General features: G+C 42.0%; 1 protein-coding gene across 12 annotated transcripts; it reads left to right on the forward strand.

Annotated features, from left to right (window-relative positions):
• Positions 1–1024: 1024 nt before the first annotated feature.
• picalmb (phosphatidylinositol binding clathrin assembly protein b) lies at positions 1025–22656 on the forward strand. Of its 12 annotated transcripts, XM_089013477.1 has the most exons (24): positions 1025–1820; positions 5983–6125; positions 6282–6357; positions 6431–6533; positions 7404–7497; positions 7638–7749; positions 7825–7931; positions 8012–8053; positions 8595–8606; positions 9900–9985; positions 10066–10189; positions 10269–10402; positions 11635–11735; positions 11935–12087; positions 13126–13209; positions 13461–13553; positions 13708–13818; positions 14931–15047; positions 15198–15228; positions 15307–15406; positions 16521–16580; positions 17579–17683; positions 17965–18070; positions 21756–22656. In XM_089013477.1, the coding sequence occupies exons 1-23, from the start codon at positions 1691–1693 to the stop codon at positions 18055–18057; spliced, it is 2211 nt and encodes a 736-aa protein (XP_088869603.1). In that variant the 5' UTR covers positions 1025–1690; the 3' UTR covers positions 18058–18070; positions 21756–22656. The 12 variants fall into 12 exon arrangements, with proteins under 12 accessions (XP_088869603.1, XP_088869607.1, XP_088869606.1 ...); XM_089013481.1 differs by lacking the exon at positions 13461–13553 and having other exon boundaries at positions 1029–1820; XM_089013480.1 differs by lacking the exon at positions 13126–13209 and having other exon boundaries at positions 1030–1820.
• The last annotated feature ends 1771 nt before the right edge of the window (positions 22657–24427 follow it).

The raw sequence follows: 24427 nt of genomic DNA on the forward strand, positions 1-24427 counted from the left end.
TGACTGTTTTTTTCTGTAATATGGAAGCAATATAAATTTCAACCGTGTGTTAAACTTTACATAGTTTTTAACATGTAAGAGTGTTCCCTTGTGTGTATGGAAGCAAAAACTAGACCTGCATGAGAACTTTTTTTGTGTATGAGAACGTTTTAGTCATGTACGAGAGCGTTTTTAAAAGTGTACAATGTACACTTTTAATGTACACTGTACATGGACAAAAACATCAGTAATGTACATTTTACTGGTGCATGGGTGAAAATAATACAACCATGGGAACTAACTGGGAAAATGTTTCTAAAAATGTATGTGAGCAAAATAATTTTTACATACCTGTCAATGTGTACGTTTTATCCGTATTTTATACGTTTTTTTATCATTTCAAATAATGTACAGCGTACTACAACTTTTATACGGGGAAAAAATATGAACCGGTCTTACTAAGACTAAATTTAGTTGCTCTCAACTGCCGGTAGCTAACGACAATGCTGCCGTCGATCGGTGCTATTGACACGGAAAACCAGCAAAAGTAATCCTCAATCGCATATTTTTTTTTTAATCGCTGCGTACGATTGGATTGATAAAAGCATAACGCGTGCATGCGCGGTAAACTCTGCATTTCCGCCTGTTAGCATTTTTTTAATCATTTCAAATAATATACGGCGTAGTACAACTTTTATACGGGAATTCCAGTCATTTATAAGGGCAGTGATTAGCCAAAATTGACAGGTATAATCTTATTTAATAAGATTACCGGTAAGTGTTTATAAATGCTTTTCAGTAGTTGGGATGATTGTTTCAGAAGTGTGTGATTGGATCACCAGTGTACAGTATGTGAAGGAGGGTGGGGGGGCAGCGCGTATGAATGTTTTTTTTCCAGTCTGAATGTCGGTCCAAACATCGTGCGTGTGTATGTGTGTGTGCGTGAGAGTTCCCCGTAAGTGGTCCCCAGAAAACATGACAACGCGCACGTTTGCTTATCTGTGTGTGTGTGCTTGTGTATGAATGAATTAATATGTCAATCGGACATAAAAATATATGTAAATTCTCATAGTAAAAGGTATTTGTGAATTGTCCCTGACGGCTCATCGTACCCCTCCTCAGCGAGACAGAGGTCACTTATCGCGCAACTGCGTCTCGTCGGACTCAAAAAGCCCGGCTGGGATCCCTCTGACTCCGGGTCAGCGGTGCGTCGTGTTCTCCCGACAAGTTGCGCCATTTCCCCCCACTTGAGGCCTGTTCTGTTGTGTCCTTCCTTCCCACCATTGCGTGACATCGGCACCGGGAGAGGGATCAGTGTGAGGCGAAAGGATAGACAACGGGAAGGCAGGCAGGGATCCGGTGTGCCACCGCGGCATGAGAGCCAGAGACACGACGGAGGAGTGCAAACACCGCAACCTTTTGTATGTGTGACGGGCGGCTATGCGGCGCCACGACACATTGTGAACGTTTGTTGTTGTTGTTGTCGCCATATTCCGCCCCCTTATTATAATAGCCGACTAGCTTAGCTCTGATTTCATAGCGACCGACGTCGTGGGAGAGGCAAGGAGGAGTCCGGCGAGGTTTCGCAAGGAGGTGGCGTTTTATTCTCCCTCCGCTAGGGCCCGCTGACGACGATAAACGCCAGCAAGGCTGCTGTTTTTCCCCCCCGATCCACCAAATTTCTTTTGTGTGTTGTACCGAGTGAGCGAAAATGTCCGGCCAGAGCATTACGGATCGGATAACGGCAGCCCAGCACAGCGTAACGGGATCTGCCGTGTCTAAAACAGTATGCAAGGCCACCACTCACGAAGTAATGGGCCCCAAGAAGAAGCATTTAGACTGTAAGTATGCCCACTTGTCTTTTTTATTATCCATTTCAGAGCCAAGTATCGAGGCTAAAAGATCCCCAGTAGCTAGGTTATGGCGGCTAGGTTATGGTTGGAATGACTAGGCCTCAAAGCCCGAGGCGCCGCTAACGCTATCGCAAGTCACGGATATGGACATTGTACATAGCCGAATGAAGCTGGCAGGGTTTCTTCACTTTCGTGTTTTTTTTAACAAACTACTGAATATGACTTGGGAGCTGTCTGGTGTCGATAAATGACGTTTTTTTTTGTCATCGTGGGCCAGCTTTCACTGTGTTTGTAGTTAAAGGCGACTCTACCAGTAACGGTAGTCGAAGTAGTAAATGCGATGCTAACAATATGAGCCAAGGCTCCCACTTGAGATTTAATGTAATTGTTGCCACATTAACGTATTCACTCTTAACTATTCATTCAAATATAAAACAAAATCGCAACATTTAATATTAATTTTTGAGGAATACGTTTGGATCTCATTTTATATCATTGGCAGGTTATACACCTGTTGTGTTGCTCAGGTGACTTCTCACAGGTGTCATGAATTAAAGAAACGGACTAGTAGGTGTCGTGCATCCCAAGGAACATTTTTAACCTTTTGTGCAAATGTCAGAAGAAAAAAAACACAAATGTTACTTTAAGACGGAAATGCAACGGATTTAAAAAAAAATAATTCGTTGAAGTAAATGTGGGAAGAATGGGTGTCAAAGTCAGCTTTATTGTCATATATGCTAATATGCATGACATACAGCACAGTTGAAATTACTATCCACTCGGACCCAGCGTGCAAGGCACTAATAATGACTTTAATAAACATAATAAACACGAAAACGTGTGTACAGATGGAAGAAATTATATGACGACAGATCACCACCACTTTTACAGTCTGACTCTACCAGGTCTAAACATTAGACCTGGTTACAGACGCTGTTTAGATCTTTTGACCCTAGCTTGATACCCTCCACTTTATTTGAAACACTGTTTGGGGTCACTGCTTGAAACTTTAGCTACAAATTTTAATCAAGGATACAAACTCCAATTTTTTAATCTGAATCCTAGAAATGTTAGTTCTACCTCCCGCCTTGCTCCTCTGTCAATTTCCTCCACCCTGGCTGGAATTTCTGGTGGTAACTGCTGGTATGTAAACAGAGGAGCAAGAAGACCTAGTAAATTGCAATTCGTCCAATGAGATGATCTAGATAAATGTTTATCTATGCCTTTTTTTATACTGTTAGGTTTTGTAGAAATGTAATTCATAGTCAAGCTCTCCTTGCTTTTTTTGAATGTTGCTGTGCCGATAACCACTTTGTGTTTGGGAGCTTTTACTGAGCATCTTCATCTTTATTCAGTTCGAGTTGCTTGTTCGGTAGCCGCAAGGGGAAATAGGCCAGTGTCTTCTTGAGCCGGTCCCAAGCCTGGATAAATACAGAGTGTTGTGTCAGGAAGGGCATCCGACGTAAAAGCTTGGCCAAAACAAACATGTGAATCAAACCTCTGAAGATGGAGGACATTGATTCACTGTGACGACCCCTTGAAGGCTAAAGCCGAAAGGAAAAGAAGAAGAATCCTAGAAATGCGAGTTTAGAACTCTGCTTTGAAATGCTCAAGCTAGCTAGAATCATCGACTCTCTTCCTTAACACTCATCTTTTCTTGAAAACGTATTTTTTATTTCTTTCACTGAAACGTATTTAAAATAATGCAATGGTGTGGTGCTCGATCTTAGAGTCAGCCATGTTGCAATAAAATTCTTCCATTTAAATGCGACCCTGAGTTACACTTTGAACTTTGAGCCCACACGTAACGTGATTTATTTCCCTCTCAGAGTTAAAGTTGGCACGCTGACGCAAGACAAGTTATTCCCTTCAGTATGAATCACTACTGTCACACGAGTGCCATTATACCACAAGAAAAGACCCCCCCCCTGAACCCCAAAATCAGGAGTATTCACTGTGACATGGCACTGCCTCCTCCATATTCCTCCTATTCTTCATCAGACCCTTCAATCTGTCACCCATGCTCATTCGCGCCCGCTTGCGAAGGTTACCCTGCCCTATATTGAGCAGTCAAATATAGGACGATGCCCCCCCCCCCCCCCCCCAAAAAAAAAAAAAAAAAAAAAAAAAAACTACAGTAAAGTCTCGTTATATCGATATTCAAGGGAGTCCGAAAAATATCGATATAACCGGCACTATCGATATATCCGACCCTGTTTGCATGTAATTTTCTCCGTGCGTGCATAGAAATAGTATCGATATAACCGGGACTATCGATATATCCGATATCGATATAACGAGACTTTACTGTACTTCGTAATCATCTGTGCTGTCGTCTGCCGTGTTTGTCGATGATAACAGATTTTAAAATCAATCTTTTTAAAAGTGGGTCGAACAGCTTTGATACGTATCCCTTGTTGAAAATGGTATGAGCCGCGAGCAAGTGGGACAGCACATGTATGATTTACTGATAGCTGGCAGCGGTCGTCATCAGTGAACAGAAAACTGAATGATTACTATTTAAAAGGACATGTTAAATCCAATCGATTGATCAGTCATTCTCAAAATGAGTGAAGAGACGGGTATTATCATAACATTTAGAAAGGTAAGCTTTGAACCTGATGAGGAGGGGGGGGGGGGTTTCCAGCCAGTAAAACTGAAACATGCCGGTCCCTTTCTACAAGTTGGGTTTATTGTGTTCAACATAAATCAAAACAAAATGTGATTTTTCAAATCATGTACTACAGATGCTCCCCACCTTACGAACGAGATTCATTCCGAGCGGTCGTTCGTAAGGTGAATTTGTTCGTAAGGTGCTTCGGTGCTATATTTTGTATGGAATGTAATAATAATAATAATACATTTCATGTTTAAGTGTAACACTGAACGGGAAAGTATAAAACACAGACACTGTAACAGTCGTAAAATAAATTCACACAGACTGTAGTACGACGACATAGATCCTTTGGTCTTCAGTAAGCCATTACTGAAGCTGCTGTCACGTCATTACTAAATGACGTGCCAGCAGGCATTATTTTTTGTGATGCATCGCGTCCTCCTGAGCCGTCAACAGGCAAGAGGAGTTTTCTTTTAAAGAATACACCGCAAAGACAAGATATTTAATGTTAAAAGAGATGTAAAAAAATTGAGCAAATGCTGGTCACTTGGCATTTAAAATCATAGCACGGAGTGGCAGGTGTTTGTCTGCTCATGGACTCAACGTGTGTGGAAATACGTCACCTCACTACTTTATTGTCGATGAATCCACACAGATGAGAAGGTCCTCATGGCACCAACATGGCATCGCTTTTACGCCACAGCAATCCCATTCTGCGTTATTTTCAAGGAGAATAATAATAATACATTTTATTTTCAAGTGCCTTTCGAAGCTCTCAAGGACACTTGACAGTCAAAGACAAGCATAGAAAGAAAACAAGATACAATAATACAATTATAAATAGACACAAAAGATAAAGCTACGTAGAAAATGCAATTTAAAATCGGTGGGTTTTGAGATGGGATTTGAAGGTGGGAAGAGAATCGATGTTACGAATGTTGGCAGGAAGTGAGTTCCAGAGTTTGGGGGCAGAGCGGCTGAAAGCTCTTTCCCCCATCGTGCTGAGACGGGCAGGGGGCACACAAGTGGAGGGGGGAAGAGGATCTGAGGCAACGAGAGGGAATAGAAATTTGAAGAAGGTCTGATAGGTAAGGGGGGCAAGGTTATGGATAGCTTTAAATGTATAATGAAGAATTTTAAAGTGGATTCTATATTTGACCGGGAGCCAGCGGAGCTCTTGGAGGATGGGTGTGATGTGGTTAAAGGATGAGGTTCTGGTGATGATCCGCGCTGAAGAATTCTGGACAAGTTGAAGTTTGTGGAGAAGTTTCTGACGGACACCTAGGTGAAGTGAATTGCAATAGTCAATCCGGGAGGTGACAAGACTATGAATGGATAGCAGTGGTGTAAGGGGTGAGAGACGGGCGAAGACGATTGATATTGCCTAGGTGGAAGTACGGAGATCGGGTTATTTATATGGGAAAATACACCATTCATTGGGGGTGCGCCTTATCCTCCGAAAATATAGTAATTGTAGTTTCTTTTTGACATTTTAAAACATGACATTTCACCACTATTTCTTCCTTTCGTCAGATTTGATCCACTGCACCAACGAGATGAATGTGAACATTCCCCAACTGGCCGACTCGTTGTTTGAGCGGACCACCAACACCAGCTGGGTGGTCGTGTTCAAGTCGCTCATCACTACGCACCACCTTATGGTATACGGCAACGAGGTGAGCTGCACACGCACTCACCCTGTGTCAGATAATCTCAAAAACAACCCGGGCAACGGATGTCAAGTAGATTACGATTGCGTGTATGATTAGATTAATATATTTTAGTGATGTATCCCCCTCCTCCCTCCCCCAATCCTCAATTCCCATTTGCAGCGTTTTGTGCAGTACCTAGCTTCGAGGAACACATTATTCAACCTCAGTAATTTCTTGGACAAAAGTGGCCTGCAAGGTAAACCTTATCACCTCACTCTGCAAACTTTCATTTTGTATGATGTGACAAATGTCCTTTATTTTTCTTCCAGGGTACGATATGTCCACGTTCATCCGGAGGTACAGTCGATACCTGAACGAGAAAGCCGTTTCATACAGACAGGTTGCCTTTGACTTCACCAAAGTTAAACGAGGGTAAGACGTTCAACAGGATTTGTATCTGTCCTGCAATTTGGAGGTATTTTTCATTGTTGGTTCAATAGTGACTGCTTCAACGTTTTTTTTGTCATCAAATTATTTTAGTTACGGCTTTTCTACCCTAATATAATGTTGCCATGTTTTATATTGTCTGCCGCCATTTTGCAAATGGAGCACATCACAATGTCTACTTAGGCGACTGTAAACATCACATCTGCTCTGTAAATACACACAGCGATTCCATATTTCATAAACCCTTTTTGTGCATCAATGTTCTTAATTTGGATATAATGGCCCGGTGTTAAATAGGTATTGTGCTTTCGGGAAACAGCGAGCTAATACAAACACTCCCCTACTTACGAACAACGGTACATACGAACATTTTTGTAGTAACATATATAGTATTCTCACCATTTGTACATATCTTTATTGAGCATACATTTTATTTTTCAGTACAAACCAATACAGGTCACTTATATAAACCTTAAGCATACTTCTATAAGCCTTAAACATACATTCCATACAAAATATAACACTGAAGCAACTTTGGAAACAAATTCACCTTAAGAACGAGCGTTCGGAATGTATCTCGTTCGTAAATTGAGGAGTGTCTGTAGTACCTAAGAAGGCAGAAAATTTCGAATCCCCCCCCTACATTCTATGCTGATGCTGATGAAACATAGCGGCGACATGGAAATATGCCACCTCTTCAAGGCAGCGTAAAAGGGGGCTATGGTAAAGCCATTTCTTAAAAGGATGCCTATTTTGAAGTGCATTGTTTATTTGTTCAAAGCACACGGCAACTATTCAAAGCAGAAGATGCTATTCATGTCGCTGTCTTACGCTGTCTGCTGGTGGTCCTCACAGAGTGGACGGCGTCATGCGGACCATGAATACAGAGAAGCTGCTCAAGACCATCCCTATTATTCAGAACCAGATGGACGCTCTCCTTGATTTCAATGTGAGTGAGGTGAAGCCCCCTATGGCGTTGCCGCTTAAAAAAAAGGAAATGCTTTGGGGTTGTGTATGAGGCATTCTCTCAGCCACAAAAAGATAAATGTCAGGCGTGTGTGCAAACCATGGCTGATTGCTTTCCCACAGGTCAATGCCAACGAGTTGACTAATGGGGTCATCAATGCAGCCTTCATGCTTCTTTTCAAAGACTCCATCAGACTCTTTGCCGCCTATAACGAAGGCATCATCAACCTGCTTGGTAAGAAAAAGACCCCACACCCCCTCCGGATAGTCCCTCCAACATTTAATCCTTATCTTTTTTTCCATTTAATAGAGAAATACTTTGACATGAAGAAAACCCAGTGCAAAGAAGGGCTGGATATCTACAAGAAGTTCCTCACTCGAATGACCCGGATATCAGAGTTCCTCAAAGTAGCTGAGGTAAATTGGTGGCTTACAGTGGCTCTCGAGCAGGAAAGGGGGGGAAGGGAAGTAATTTGGCTTACTCTGTGCTCAAACAGCAAGTGGGCATTGACCGGGGAGACATTCCAGACCTTTCCCAGGTGAGTTTGCAGGCTTCCCGTGTGCTCTCTCTTGTTTGGTCTCTTGTCTCTCTACCGCTCTCTGTTTTTTTCTCTCTCTCTCTTTTCCTCTCTGCATTTCCCTCCCTAAGATAAATAAAATTACCTACCAGTGTATACACTCACTGGCCACAATATTTCACACTTTTGCATAAAGGAGGTCCAGTATTGTAGCTTCACAAGAGCAGTGTCCCGTTTTGTTTGATGCTCTCGGAGTAGTATTTTTGTTTGCACTTTTTAGTGGCACTAAGGATGCCAGGAGGTGCTCTCACATGTATTTTTTTCTTATTCCTTAAGCGTTCCTTTCTCTCTTCTTCTGCTGCTTTTTCTTCAGCATGTCTTTTTACGGTACAGGAAATAAAGGTGTCAGGTTCACTTAAAAGTTGCAGTCTAGTCGCAGTTGAGGTTATACACAATAAAGTGTAGCGTAGGTGCTCTCCTGTCGGCCGTTTATTTGCTGTGCAGCTCCCTTGACTGTCACCACCTTTATATTCTGTATTCTCCCCTTATCTTTCAACTTCAGTTCACAGTCTGTGTAAGTACTATCATTTCACTCTTTCATCTTTGTGACCTGCTTTGCTGGTGGTGTCTTTTTGCATGCCTCCGCGCCGTCTTACACGTCCATCAATCCATTTTCCGATCATGCTTTATCCTCACAAGGGGTGCTGTGGAGCCTATCCCAGCTGTCTTTGCCTCATACGTGGTTGTGTCAAACAGCCAAAGGAATATTGGGAAAGGGAGGGGAAGGTGTCTTTGTGGTGACTTCTCATAATGACGAGTAAAGTCAGAGTAGCTCATTTGCTGCAAAATGGCTGCCTTGTTGTGCTTTAGTTGTGGCCCATTTCAACAACTTGCCACAGGTTGTTGAACATCCTTTGGTATATGGTGCGTCATCCCATACATATTTTGCTCCCATGCAAATTAAGTGTATGGCTGGAATGCAGTCATCGGTGTATCGGTGGTGGGCAATTACAAGTGTATGTTGAACCCTCAAGTGACAGAAAATTAAATCAGATACAGTGGTACTACAAAGGCTGAGTCAAAACAACATTTTAAATAGAGGTTAATTAAATTTGGAATATTTCTTCATAAAGTCCAAATTGTGGCGATCATCAAACCGTTGCTAAAGATCCAGACATTGTTTTAGGTCAAATGTTTACAGGTACAGTAAAGTCTCGTTATATCGATATCGGTTATATCGATAGTACTGCTTATTACGATACTATTTCTATGAACGCAAGGAGAAATTTTACATGCCGCAGGATCTGATATATCGATAGTCCGGTTATATCGATATTTTTTCCGACTCCCAAAAATATAGATATGACGAGACTTTACTGTATATATTTCTATTCTGGTTATTTAACACTTGATTGCTGGTGAGTTGGTGCCGAGCCTACATAGGTTTAGGCAAAAGGACAGAGGTAGAAAAAAAAAAAAAACACAGAAAATTGTGTCAGACAAAAGTTACATAGCGATCGTGTGACTCCACTTATCTCACGGAAAATTGCAGTTCATCTTTCTGGCTATGAAATCGGCTCTTTTGAGGTGCCCAGATCGGTGATATTTCATTGTGTAATTTTTATTTTTTATTTTTCCCCCAAAGGGGGGCATTTAAGGCCTATTTTTCCTCAAAATGTTAAATCTACAAATTCTTTCCACTCGAAATTGTTTGACTTGGGAGATCCCATTGTGTAAAAAAATATGGTTTATTTCCAGTTCTTGGTTGCCCACCACTGTCCTTCATGGTGTCAATGTCACATACACACACACACGGTCATGCGGTGTATAAGCAGAGTGCTGACTGTGTGTTTTCTTGCCGTGACAGGCTCCCAGCAGCCTCCTGGAAGCTCTAGAGCAGCACTTGGCCTCTTTAGAGGGCAAGAAGGTGAAAGACTCCACGGCGGCCAGCAGGTATGTTCATCAGCCCCGTTTCCTCGAGACCGCCATGGTGCGTCGCCCACACATCAGCCGCGAGTCTTTCCGTCCCACAGGGCCAGCACTTTGTCCAATGCCGTGTCGTCGCTGGCGAACACGGGAATGTCTTTCACCAAAGTGGATGAGCGGGAAAAGCAAGCGGCGCTGGAAGAAGAACAGGCCCGACTCAAAGCGCTGAAGGTGGTTGGATTTTAGTGCTTTTACCTCAAGATGTTTTCCAGCCTCTGCTTTGTCTTGATGTGCGTCATTTCTCGTACAGGAACAAAGACTCAAGGAGCTGTCCAAGCGGCCCTCTTTTGCCACCACCGATACGTCGCCCATTTCCACCACAGGGGGAACTATTAACACAGCTCCGGCCATCGACCTGTTCGCCACACCAAGCTGTTCTAACGGGTAATTTGAAGTACTTTGTGGATGGAGCAGCAAGGGGGAAATGATGATTAAAGTGCACTTGCATATGCGGTGACTTTTGCACTTTTCATATAATCACTGCTATAATTTTCATTGAACAGCGACAGCCTTTCTTTGTGCTGGAGCGAAGGAAAAAAATCGTTTTTGTATTTCTAAAAATCTGACTTCGTGGAGATGCATTATTTTCCTTAAAATGACTATCTCCACCAATACATAGTATAAATGTCATGTATTTTGTGCATACTATACTGTTTTCATCTCCATAGTAACGGTATCGCCAAACTTTCCTTTTTAAATCGATGAAAAGGTTTCTTCAGCCGTCATCTGTACTCCTTTGAAGGTGTCGGTCGTTTTGCTCCTCATCCGAAGAGCTTTGTCAGCAAACTGAAGTTGTGCTGGTAACTCACAATGCCCAATGTATATCTCTATTGGAACTTGAAAGGCGCTTATCAATGAAATGTATTGTTATTATTATTATTATTATTATCGTAGGGGTAATGCTAGTGGGCCTCAGTCTGCAGTACATCTGCACTTAAAAGCTAGCAACAACTCATTTGATGACAGTGAGGTTAAAATCTTCGCTAAAGAAAATAAATGTTTGAAAGGGGAGTATAAGAAGCAATTTTTGTAAGGTAGCAAAACCCTTCACGCCATGGTGGTTTGACGTTTAATTTAGACCGTTCTTACAACAGACTTCTTCGGTCGTTACCACATCTTAGCTTAGTCATGCTGATGAGATGATACCAGAGTTAATGGGGCAATCAGAGCAACATTAGAGGTAATCAGACAGAACAAAAGAAGTGATCAGATTAGCTTCAGGGAGTAGTCCTCTGCTCCCCCCCCCCCCCCAACCTTCGAGCAGGGGTCTGGCACCGCCACTTCTGTCCATTAGGGATATATTTATTGGGCCAGGCTTACCAGCACAACTTTAGTTCGCTGACGAAGCTCTTTGGATGAGGAGCGAAACATCCGACACCTTCAAAGAAGAAACCTTTTCATCGATGGACCACTCTTGTACGACTGAGAGCCTACACAGACATTTCCTTTTTTAATGCATAAAACAAACCCGTTTCCTCCATGTTTTGGATAAAAAAAGGGTTGACTCATAATTTAATACACTCGCGCTGTACACTAATGTAGCTTTCCTGTGTTATCCTTTGTCACACCAGAAGGCTGATTTTGTGTATGGATAATTCACTATTTTATGTCTCCAGTGCAGTGAAAATGGAGAGCGACCTATTTGACCTTCAGTCCACGTTCCAGCCACCCATGCAGTCCGCCTCGTCAGGGCTCCCTGTGGCGACGGCATGGGCAGGTAGAGAGTGCCACCGACGCAGTTCTTGTTCACTACATGCGTCTTTTTTATTTGTATTTGTTTTTTTTTTAAACTGCTCTGCATGCTCTCTCTTCTGATGTCCACCAGTTCCTCTCCACTTGTTTTTGGTCTCTTTCATTTTTGTCCTTTCTTTCTCTCTTTGGCTCTTCCGCTGTTTCTCTCTTTGCCTGCCTTTTAGATCCTTTCACAACTGCCGAAGCTGGAGATGACTCCATGCCAAACCTTAACCCTTTCCTGTCAAAACACGTTGTCGATGCCTCTCACTTACCTGACGTGTCTTCAGACGCTGTTAGCTTTTCCACTAGGACATCTGCTCATGAAATGTTTGGTGGTAATAACTCATTTTGTTTCCTCCCCTCCATTGTCCTCACTCACGTGCTGTTGGTGTTAGAAGCATGATGTAGTTTGCTCGTCCTCTATGCTATTGTCGTCTGAATGTTACCTGTGTACTTGCCGTCTGTCTTTGATGCTGAAATCCTGCCGCTTTTAGTGAAAACGTGTTCCTCCTCTTTATCAAGAGGTCATTCAAGGTCGAATGTCCACCTGATTTAAAATGATCCCGCCCATCCACCCAATTGCCCTTTTTTGTAATAAAAACAAGTTTGGTTCTGTGATGTGTTGCTATAGTGTAGAGCAGGGGTCGGGAACCTTTTTGACTAAGAGAGCCATAAAAGTAAAATATTTAGGAATGTTTTTCAGTGAGAGCCACACACATGCACGTGATTTCAACAAAATGTCAGAATGTATTATTTAAAAGAACAGAGATAATACTCACCATTAATATGAATGGTTTTCTGTTCCTCATGATTGGTAAAAATCCAGCCAAAGAACGGAATGAAAGTCACCTTGCCGGGTCCAGTTACTGCTAGCTAGCATGCACATGGCTCATTAGCTTGCGCACTTGCTTTCTGCTGTCTCTCGCAGAAGTATATTGATGCTAACATTAGCGTGGGGCTTGTAAAAGTGCTGTTTCATTCATGGTATTGTTTCATTGCAAATTTGAATCACGGCAGACCCTTTTCTCTCCACAAAGGCGAATCCTTTGGTCTATTCAACCTGAAATGTACGATACTCGTCTTTTTTTTTTTTTTTACTCGTCAGGCTGATTTAAAAGGGGACGTTTACCTGTTTTGACATTAACGGCCACCTTGGGTCAGTATCATCCAATCAAAATTACACTTTCCGCCAACTGCCACCCAAACAGGAAATTAACAGCGAAAAAGTGAGAATATGTATTTCGTTTTATCGGCGAGCCAGATGCAATCATCAAGAGCCATATATGACTTGCGGGCCATAGGTTCCTGACCCCTGGTGTAGATCATTGAAGTATTTTTTTTGTCTTTTACTAATACTATGTTTGATTCCCTAGATCGTTACAATCCCTTTATTGACACAAACTCGTCTGTTTCCGCCAATAATAAATGCCCAGTGCGGCTAGAACACTCAATCTCAGGTACGACAGTTGTTCTGAGTCGTGCAAACTTCGGGCCCTTTCCAATACTCCAACTGCATTAATTTTAATATTCAGTCACTTCTGTCTCTTCCGATTTCCATTAACATTCTCTTAATATTTCACACTTTTGGGATATTAAAAATATTAAAATGTTAACCATTTTCTCTGCCTGCTTTTGTTTGGCTTGGTCCTGAGACACTTTCCCCTCCCTCTCTGGTTCTTTCTTCTTAATGCTTCCTGTGGCGTGTCAGACTCCTTCTGTGGCCCAGTGTCCATTGCCCAGCACCTCCCACACCAGGCTCCCTTCCCCACAGAGCCCTCTACTGTAGCAGGTCTATTCAGAGGTATTGAAGGCTCTCTCTGTCTGTATCGATGTGTGAATCCCGCTCCACTGTTAGCTGACCCCCACTCGCCCTCCCCAAACTTGTAAAACGGAGTCCCATTTTGAGAGGCGTCACTTGTCTTAACCGCAGCTGCCTTCTTTTCATCTTCTTTAAGGATACTCAACGCCTCAGGCCCCTCCCCAGCCACCTGCAGGAGGTCTCCAAGTGGACTTTGAGTCTGTGTTTGGAGTCAAAGCTACTGGCAGCAACAGCCTCAATGCTGAAGGTTTGGACTTGATGTCACCGATGTTTATTTCTTGTCATTTGCTGTGATTTTTTTTTTTTTTTCTTGAAGCAGGATGATCCTTAATATATGAACATCTGACAACAAAAATTGGGGAAATTTGCTTTTCTTCTCTCTTTCCTCACCGTGGTACATTAGTCAGATTGATGTGATTCACATTTGACTTCATACACATGTAATGTGTGGACAGGTGTGTGGCAGGGAACAGAAAAGCCATGAGGCGATTGTGTCCTCGTGCAATTTTATAGCCATTTGCCACCATCTTGTGATCCCATAATGTTACTACATTAGACAGACCACTCACTGGAGATCTTAATATGTATGATGGAGATTTTGCTGTTTTAGTGGATGCGAATATTTATACTGCTCCTATCACAAACATAATTTTACGTTGTATTTATGATTTATAGGGTAGCAAATAAGGCGCAAATAACTACAGTAAAGTCTCGATATATCGATAGTCCCGGTTATATCGATACTATTTCTATGCACGCACGGAGAAAATTACATGCAAACAGGGTCGGATATATCGATAGTCCCGGTTATATCGATATTTTTTCGGACTCCCTTGAATATCGATATAACGAGACTTTACTGTATAAGGCGCACCTCCAACGAATGACATATTTAAAAAACGTTTCCATAAATAAGGTGCACCGCATTATAGGAGGCACCTTCAATGAATGACATATTTGAAAATGTTTTCCATACATAAGGCATTATGAGGCGCATGGTCAGCTTTTGAAAAAATATATTTTTTTATCGGTCCGCCTTATAGTGCAGAAAATACGATCACTGTTTTTAGCCTGTCTGCCTTCCAGTTCTGATGTGCGAATTTCTATGCGCGCTTAGGGTGACCAGTGTAGAGTTTTCAAATTCATCCCATGCTTGCGTCATTCAACTCATTCACTGCCAGATCTCATATTTACACACAAAGAAGTACAGATGACGGCTGAAGAAACCTTTTCATCAATACATATATAGCGCTTTAACAACTGCTGAAGCTGTAACAAAGCGCTAACATGGACAAAAGGCAAATGCTGCCCCATCATAATCTCTAAATTTCTGATTTTGACCCTACAATCTGTTTTCAGATATCAGCGGGGGTATCCTGAAACCCACTCTTGCTGCCTCCAACCTACCGTCCAGTCAGCAGCCAGAGAAGCTGGTGTCGGACGACCTTGACTCCTCTCTTGCCAACCTTGTCGGTAGTACGTATGCATTTAAAAAAAATCTTCATCTCATAACGTATGTAGTAATGTTCTGCGTCATCATGGACACAACTGAGTGCGCACCCTAGGTCGCACCACTGACACTATAATGCAAGTGGGAATGTAATATCTGTTCTATGTGTTCCCCAGACCTTGGCATTGGAAATGGGACCATGAAGAAGTAAGTGGCGCCCACCCACTTGCCATTATTGCAACGCCGCGAGTAGAAACGCTTAATTCAAGCTGCTTTGGTTCACAGTGACATCCACTGGAGTCAACCCGGCGAGAAGAGGATGACGGGTGGCACAAACTGGCAACCTAAAGCGGCGCCGACAACCACTTGGAACCCTGTCTCCATGGTGATTCACATATAAGTTGGTCGATGAGCATGTGGCCCATGCACAACACGCAGAGCATTTTATCATGCATGCCATCCAACTATAAAAACTAATAAAATCTAAAAAAAAAAAATGCATGTTCCGAAAATCTGAAAGACTCCCAACCTGACAGTCACTCCCAACCTGACAGTTCGCGGTTCGATCCTTGGCCATGGCAGTCATGTTGAAGTGTCCTTGAGCAAGACACTGATACGCCATTTGCTCCTGGCGCTGCGTCACCAGTTGGTGAATGATGATGTGAAGCGCTTTGATAACTCAAAAGACATCAGAAAAACGTGTTATAGCATCAAAAATACCCAAAACACGCAGGCTGATATTTTTAGTCAAATGCAAAACACCAATAAAAATGAGTTAGTGTCCCAAAACGACTTCAAAATGACCTCGGAGATGGCGAGTTTCAGAAGGTCCCGCCCCCTTGTTTGTGACGTCACGACAGGACGTCTTTGCCTTGCTCTAGAATCAAAACAATGACTTCAGATTCGGAGAATATGTTTTCTTGTTACTCATCCAGTTATGAATATGCTTCAAATAGTTTTGAAGAGGAAAGCATAAATGTTTGCAATCGATTAAAGAAGTCCTTCTGTGTCATTTTGAGGCGTCTGGACTCCAATGTAGCGTCCCAGAAAATGCACAAGATGGCGCCCACGCTCCGTTGGAAATGGGCTCATTTGTCTGCCGGGAATTTGTGTCAACTAGTATCAAATAGTAGTCTTGGTGAAACACAATGATTCACAATTGCATTATTTTTTAGTTTCCCTTCTAATTTCGCCATCAACACGAAGTTTTCAGAACAAATGCAAATGTCCCCCTGTAGAAGATGTAGTGCATAACCCCAGCCTCTACTGTAGCACCCGACAATGTGGAGTGCCTTTTTGTTGGGAAAGTTTTATATATTATACTGCATTTGGAAAACCTTTTTCATTCATTGAAGGTGCGCCTTATAGTCAGGTGTGCCTTATATACAGATTTTTTTTTTAAATACACCATTCATTGGGGGTGCACCTTATAAACCGGAAAATACGGTAACTCATTTCGCCCTCCACCTGTTATTGAACAACTTTTTGTGTCCCTGCAGCCACCATCCACCATGGCATTCCCTGCCACCACACCCACAGGCATGATGGCTTACGGCATGGTGAGTCCTGTGAAGTTGTAACATCCATGTTCCCGCTGTCCCTCATCTTCAGAGTTGAATATGTTACACGACTACACTTGTTACTCAAAACTCTACATGTCAAAATAGTGCGTTCATTGCGACATATTAACTCATTCACTGCTCATCTCACTTTTTTAAACACAGCCACATAATGTCAAGTTTTTTTATTGAAACAGTAAAGTCAAAGATTGAAATGTAAAATAATGTGATAAAAAAAAAAACTAGCTAAATATTATGGTAATGAACTCATTTACCGCCATTGCCGAATTTATTCGGGCTTTGTTTTTTTTTTATGCTTGGGTGCCGATAAAGCGCTGGCCATGGCCTCTGGCAATGTTTTTCTTTTCCACAAGGGGGCATCATTTCCCTTTTTTCCATGTTAGCGTTTTGTTCCAGCTTCAGCTGTTGTTAAAGCACTTTTTTTGTTCGTTTGAATTAATACAGCCCTATGGGCAACTTCCGTGTCACCACTTTGACATTGATGTCACTTGAACGCTGGCGCGCGTGGCTGCCGCTGCTCACCCGCAGAAAAAATATCTTGTGACAAAAGTGTCCTTAAGTTTTGACAGGTGCTTATAAATTAAATGTATTATTATTATTATTATTATATAAATCAATATCTATGTTTGCATTTTAGACAGCCGCCCTCATTTCAAGCTCATATAACTCTAGACCAATATTTAGGAATCAACTCTTTTTTTTTTTTTTTAACCGATGAAAGAAGAGAGTCTGAAGTTTCGAAGGCTATACTGAATGTTTGTCGTCCGAAAACTCAATATTTTGTGGCTCCTGCAATTTGAGTGACAATGACAAAAACCCTGGCACTCGAATGGACACATTTTTGCACATCGTCTGCCAGTGAATGAGTTAAAAACTCTGTTCTGGGTTTATTGGTTGCCACTTTAAACATTTTTTTTCCCCATTATCAGTAATCATGCAACCATATTTGACCAATAATCCTCTGTCTCCTTTGCAAGCCTCCACAAATGAGCTCCATAGGTATGATGAATCCGCCCACCTTGATGTACAATCAACCTGTGATGAGGCCGCCCAACCCTTTTGGCTCGGTGTCCAGCACTCAGGTGGGTGTGCTGCCTCTCGCTCCTTCTGCCAGGTGTCAGTGTGTGTGTGGGATCATATCGCTGCAATCACCGTCGATGGTGCTTGAAGCGAGCCTCGGTTCCCCTCCTTGAACTGTGCATCGTCCCTTTTGTTTTAGTTTTTTTTAATCCTCCATTTAACCAACATATTCAATTCAACATTGGCTCGCCCAAACTAATCTCCCCCCCTTCTACCTTCATCGCTACGCTGACTCTGGGCCTCCTATTTCCTGTGTGTGTGTGCGCGTGTGTTCCTATTATAGCCCTCAGCAGCCTCTAGTCCTTCCAGCCAGAGTCCTCTCCGAGCCCCCGGACAGGATCCGTTTGCGCACCTTTCTCTCAAGGATTTCTTGTAGAGCGTCTCTTTAGGTACAGCATGCCTCTTCTGCTGGCGGCTGTGATTTTGTGTGTGTGTGTGTGTCTGCTTATCTTCTCTCATGCCATCTTCATGCTTTTGTCTTCATTTGACATTGATGCCACATGTTTTTGCTTGATTTCGAGCAAGGGTGTCAAAGTCATTTTTTGTGCGGGCCACTTTGTAGTTACGGTTTCCTCTCGAGGGCCGTTATGAATTTAGGGAAGCCATTAGAATGTTTAATCCACTCCACATATTACATATAGAGCGCACAACAAATTGAAAAATAACCAGTTTTCAAATATGAAAGCAAAAATAATGACTGTTATTGTGGTTTCCATGCGACAATTGTAAATTTTGATTCAGGCTTTAGCCAGCATCATGGAATTTCACAGGTTTGATTTGCCTTCGCGGGCCGAATAAAATGATGTGGCGGGCCAGATTTGCCCCCCGGGCCTTGACTTTGACACCTGTGGTCTATATCGTGATCTTGTTTTGCTCCTCTCACTGTCCTGATTGTAACGAGTCTCACGCTGCCAGTTTTGAACCTGACAGTCATTGCAGATGGCTCCAAAGTGATTTGTTATCTTTTTTTATAATACAATTTTACCAGCTGACTGTTCTGCACTCCCCATTCACAAGATGGTCTTACTCTCCTAGCTTTGCATGGTATCTCTTAGAGGGGGACAGACAGTGTTCAAGGGTCACCTCTTAGGGACAGAGGTTGCTTTAGTCGACCACTTATGTTATCAACACATGGGGGTGCATGAAAGGCTTAATCTAACTCTCAGCATATGTTTTGTATGCAAGTTTGAACACGCATAATGCCAGCATGACAAACCTATACAATCTTAGTTGTGTGGACGACACATTTAACTGGGAACTACAGTGATACCTTGGTTTACGAACCCTTTGGCTTATGAACTTTTCGCTTTACGAACGTTACATTTATGATAATTTTAACTTGCCATATGAACTATTTTTCGGAATAGAAACGGAGCACCACAATGAGTGATGTGTTTCCGACTGTTTTTGTCCTCTATTCCCCACCCCCAGTCTTCGGTTAAAGCCATCTGATTGGTCAAGAACGCAGCAGTGAGGGGAGGTGGTTTAAACATTAACAGGCACAACCTGACACAACCCTCTGTATTTATCCGGGCTTGGGACCGGCACAAGAAAACGTATGTCCCTTTGTGGCAACTCGCTAAGTAAAAGGCTCCCAATAATAATTTCAAGAACCTTTCAGAACACTTTACAATAATAACAAAGCACACAACAATAAAACCATTGAGTAAAATGATAAATAATAAAATAGCTGATTGAACTAGACCAAGAATGCAATTTTAAACAGATGGGTTTTGATGTGGGATTTGAAAATAGGCAGGGTGTCAATATTACGGGTGGAAGTGAATTCCAGAGTTTCCAGAGTTGTGATGAGGGAATTTATCCAAATGAGCTCCAATTGGACAGGATAGCTAATGCTAAATTGCTAACCTTTTTTGTCAATGCCATCTACTTACAAAATGTTCAAGCAAAAAAAAAAATTCTTCCGAAACCAATTAACTTTGTAAGTAGAGTTACCACCGTCTATTGCTTTGTGAGCTCTAGTGGGGCTAAATGGCACAAATGGTGTCACTTGGCTAATTGAAGGGTAATTAAAGCCTGCTGGTCGAAGCAATAAACCTGTCTGCTACCTTTTCATTTCCGACTGGTTCACAGGCGAATGCCCACTCGAGCGTGACATACATCGCAGGAAGCCCAACTGTGTTTAAATTATAGCGTTTGCGGTATGTCACATCAAGAGAAACACTCCATATAAGAATAACAAATGTGCTGTTTCGGCGTAAAACAGACCCCCTTTTACCTTGGCAAAGTGGCAGAGGCGAAGTGCGTCCTCCCAGCTTAATTTACTTAATATTTCATTGTATTCGGCCCTTGAAATCAATCATGCTAGCTAGCGAGTAGGCTAGCTAAGCTCTCTTTCCATTCAGTTAGCTGGCTAATTCCTTTGATCACAAGTGTCACAAAGTCAAGGCCCGGGGGCCAAATCTGGCCCGCCACATCATTTTATTCGGCCCGTGAAAGCAAATCAAATTTGTGAAATTCCATGCTTATCGATCAAGCTAGCTAGCGAACGGGCGAGCTCGCTCTCTTTCCACGATATCAAGATGATGTTGTATGCAAACGGTTAAATTCGTTCAACAAGAGGCCCCTGGATATTCCGTTAGCTTTTTAGAATTTCACTATTTGGCTCTTGGTCTCTTTTAGCAAGAAATCATGCACAGACGTGGTTAAATTAAATAAAACGGATATTTTTCACCATCATAAAATCAATAATAATAATAATAATAATAATACATTTTATTTCCAAGTGCCTTTCAAAACTCTCAGACACTTCACCGTTGCGGGATAAGAACTTTTTCTGCGAGTGGGCAGCAGCAGCCATTCGCGCCAGCGTTCACTCAACCCGGACGTAACACAAACTCACGCCACTAATGTGAGTGTGTATATATTGAGAGAATACAATACATTCTAATTTATATAGTGCTTTCACAATAGCTGTAATAAAACAATGCACATAATAGTCAACACAAAGCAAAATAATAAACAACAGGAACATAAAAATATGGACAGTTGTGAAATCTTAACGCCTTTCCCTGGATAGTCTATGATGTTTGAGTACAAGACAAACACTATTTCCTCTGAAAGTTTCTAGTCACTTTCATTTGTTATTCTTGTATTATAAATGTACAGTGATACCTCGGTTTACGAACCCCTTGGCTTACGAACTTTTCGGTTAATGAACGTTAAATTGATGAAAATGTTACCTTGGCATACAAACTATTTTTCTTGATACACATGGAGCTCCCACAATGAGTGATGTGTCGTTCGTGAACGAGCCCGTTCTGCTAACAAGAAAATGGCAGCCGACTGTTTATGTACTCTATTCACCGCCCCCAGTCTTCGGTTAAAGCCACGTGATTGGTCAGGAACGCAGCAGTGAGGGGAGGTGGTTTAAACATTAAAGAGACAGGCAGACGACAGTGAGAGAGTTTCAACTTTGATAGTTCAAAGGCAGAGTGTAGACTGCAAGGTTAAAATATCCCATTAATCAGGCTCCACAAACAACCCGCACAAGCCATCTGTACACTTGATGCGAAAAGCGATCAACCCAGCTAAACAGAACACAATTGATGAGGAATAAGGTAAAATCATCGCAGAGAAAGCACCTACAAGGGATCTTTCATCAAGATAGTAAAAGAAGAAGGTTATGTTCCTCATCAAGTGTTTAATGCTGATGAAACCGGCCACTCCATTCCATCAAGCCATTAATGACCATCACAAAGGTAAATAAAATGTCTTTTTTATACAGTACAGTTTATTTCTTTCATTATAATACCAGAGCACATTTATTATACATAAAATAAGGTATATTTTGTGTAGTTTTAAGGCTTAGAAAATAAAGTAGAAAATTATGTTATGGGGACCTGGGAATGTATTATTCTCATTTTAATGGCTTCCTATGGGAAATTAATTTTTGGGATACACACTTTTCGCCTTACACACTCTGTCTGGGAACCAATTAAGTTCATAAGCCAAGGTATCACTGTATTATAAATGTAGTCGGTTTTTTCAGACTTGTAACCTTTTGCCAAAATGTCGACAAAAAAAGTGACATGTGCCATTCTCCCTTTGCAGACGCAGTTCATGTAACTTTGAAGAGCTCATCTCTCTTGGAAAGATGAAGCACTTAGCAGCGAAAAAGCCTTGTCCTCGTCGAGGTCTCCGGAGAAACATTCACGTACCCCCCACCACCACACACTCACACATGCACATCCACAAAATATCAAAATTGTGTCGAGACTGCAACGCCTTCCAGTAACCTCCACGTTTTACAGCGTCATCGGTAAAAAGCAATTCCGGCTGCTGAAAAACTTTATTGTTCTGTATTTGGGTAAAAAGGAAACAAAAAAGTAAAACTACAGTCGGGTTTTGAATGAGCGGCGTTAGTTGTGGGTCGATGGTGACCCCCCACCCCCGCCCAAAATCATCCGTCACGGTTTAGTGATGCTAACGACGTTTACGCCCGTTTAGTTTGTGTCTTTTTTTTTACCGTGTTTACAGTAGACATTCCCTGTGTGTCGTTTGTATTTATTTATGATTGTCAATCGAAGGAGCTCGAGTGGGAATGGGGCGGGGGGGTTCTTGAGCTATCATGTGGTAGAGTGACAAATAGTTATTGTATAAATGACACCTATTAAGCCGAATGATAGAGCACTAAATATTTGTTAATTTTGTTTTTTTTTTAATCTATTGTTAGATGAAAATTATGATGATAAATTCACAGCTGCCACTGTGCTGAGAGTGCAGATATTTCCACTCAAGCTTAGGTGGGCGCTCCACCTAGCGATCGCTAATATGCTTATAATATATGATTACAACAAACAGGAAAAAAGGCCATGATTTTGTTTGTTGTGTTTTTTTTGTTCATTTAGTGCAGCCTAACATTGGAAAAGGTTAGCCCACCCTGAATTAAACAATACATAGTGCATTCTGTGCCATTATGTGAGGGGTAGGGGGTCTTTTTTTGTCATAACTTGAATAACACTTCACACACCACCGCGGTGGTCTCGAATTATTATTATTATTATTATTATTTTTGCTTGACTAGCTTGGCACACCATCGACTCAGTGAGAGCGCTCTAGGCTGCCTTTTACTCTCTGAATGTGAAGAGTTGTCTTCATATTGCACACATCTTTTCCCACACCGCACGCGCCACCGCTCGTCAAAAAAAGGCGCTTGAGTGGCACGTTTGACGTAAAAAGGGCGTGGGGGACATCAACGATGGCCGCTTGATGTTGAGGAAGGGGACGGACGGGTGTGGGCAGGTGACGTCAGCGGAAGGTGGAGGACGAGGGACGAGCGCTGTTGATCGGCACTCACTGTATATATATATATATATATAATAATGAAGAAAAAAAAAGTGACTGTTCTTTGATTGCAAGAGTGGAAGATGTATGAAATATGAATATGATTCAAATTCAATTTGACTCTTAGCTATTAAGTCTTGATTCAGGATGATCCTCTCTGCAGAGCTCTTGTCCGTCATTAGAACCTGTAGCAGGCGAACACTCAAATCTTGTTTTTTTTTCCTTTTTCAAATAAAGAGCAGCTTACATAAAAAAAAACAACTCTCTTTCTCTTTTTCCTATTTTTTACGCTCACAAAAAAATAACTAATGACCATAAATTTGCCAAGATCTCAAACTCTCCAGAAAACAAGTGTACAGTGATACCTCGGTTTACGAACGCTTTAGCTCACGAACTTTTCGGTTGACGAACGTTACATTTATGATAATTTTACCTTGTTATATGAACTATTTTTCGGGAAACACACGGAGCGCTACAATGAGTGATGTGGTGTTCGCGAACGAGCCGGTTCTTGGAGCTCCAGCCGGTTTTTTTTCCCCTCTATTCCCCGCCCCCAGTCTTCGGTTAAAGCCCCACGTGATTGGTCAAGATCCGTGGCGGAGGAGGGAGCGGACACACGCAGCAGTGAGCGGTGGGAGGGGTTACAGAAACACACACACACGAAAGGGAAACGACAGAGCTTGAAACAAAAAAAAAGCGATAAAAAAACAAAAGTGAAAAGGTGAGAAAATGGATAGAAAACACAGTGAAAGCTGGACTCGTTTCAACTTTATTGATAGTTCAAAGGCATAGAGTAGACTGCAAGGTTAAAATATCCCATCAAGGAGATGTCAGGCGGTCTTTTTTTTTGTCAATGGATGCTACAGCTTTGTGTTTGCTTTCAGCATTTACCTTGTAGCAGACGTGCATATTTGACCATGACGTCTCTGATCCACTGGTGAAAAGGATGCTTTGATCCTCATCTTTCATCTACAACTGCTTCACACAACAAAGAGGGTGCAGAAAGTGCTTAAGATTTAAAGCTTGTCTTTTTATGTTCTGTCACATTATTTATTCAGTTATTTTTTGTTGTTTTGACTTCAGGATGGCGCCACGAGAGTTGCTGTCTTTACAGCAGGTCCTATATTTTGTTTCTCTACTTCTTCTTTCCCTTTCCTCTTTCTTTCATCACTTTGCCACTGTGAAATGTAAATTTCTCCACTGCGTGACTAATAAAGGCTAATCCAATCCAAACTACGCAGTGGAAAGCATACGACGCTCAACGAGTCTGGAGTAGGAGAAATGATTTCTGACTCCCTGCAGCTTTCGCAGATTTCGTTTTTTCCGATTTCCAGTGCAGCCTTTTGAATGGATGGTCGCAGGCGCTTCATGGTTTGTTGCTGCTTTTATCAGGAGAGGTGGTCGCATGGGCTTTCGAGAATCCTGCCATGGGCATGTCT

Source organism: Hippocampus bargibanti, linkage group LG14, assembly GCF_051943395.1.
Source record: "Hippocampus bargibanti isolate YZ-2025 linkage group LG14, ASM5194339v1, whole genome shotgun sequence".
In the NCBI taxonomy this organism is placed as follows: domain Eukaryota; kingdom Metazoa; phylum Chordata; class Actinopteri; order Syngnathiformes; family Syngnathidae; genus Hippocampus; species Hippocampus bargibanti.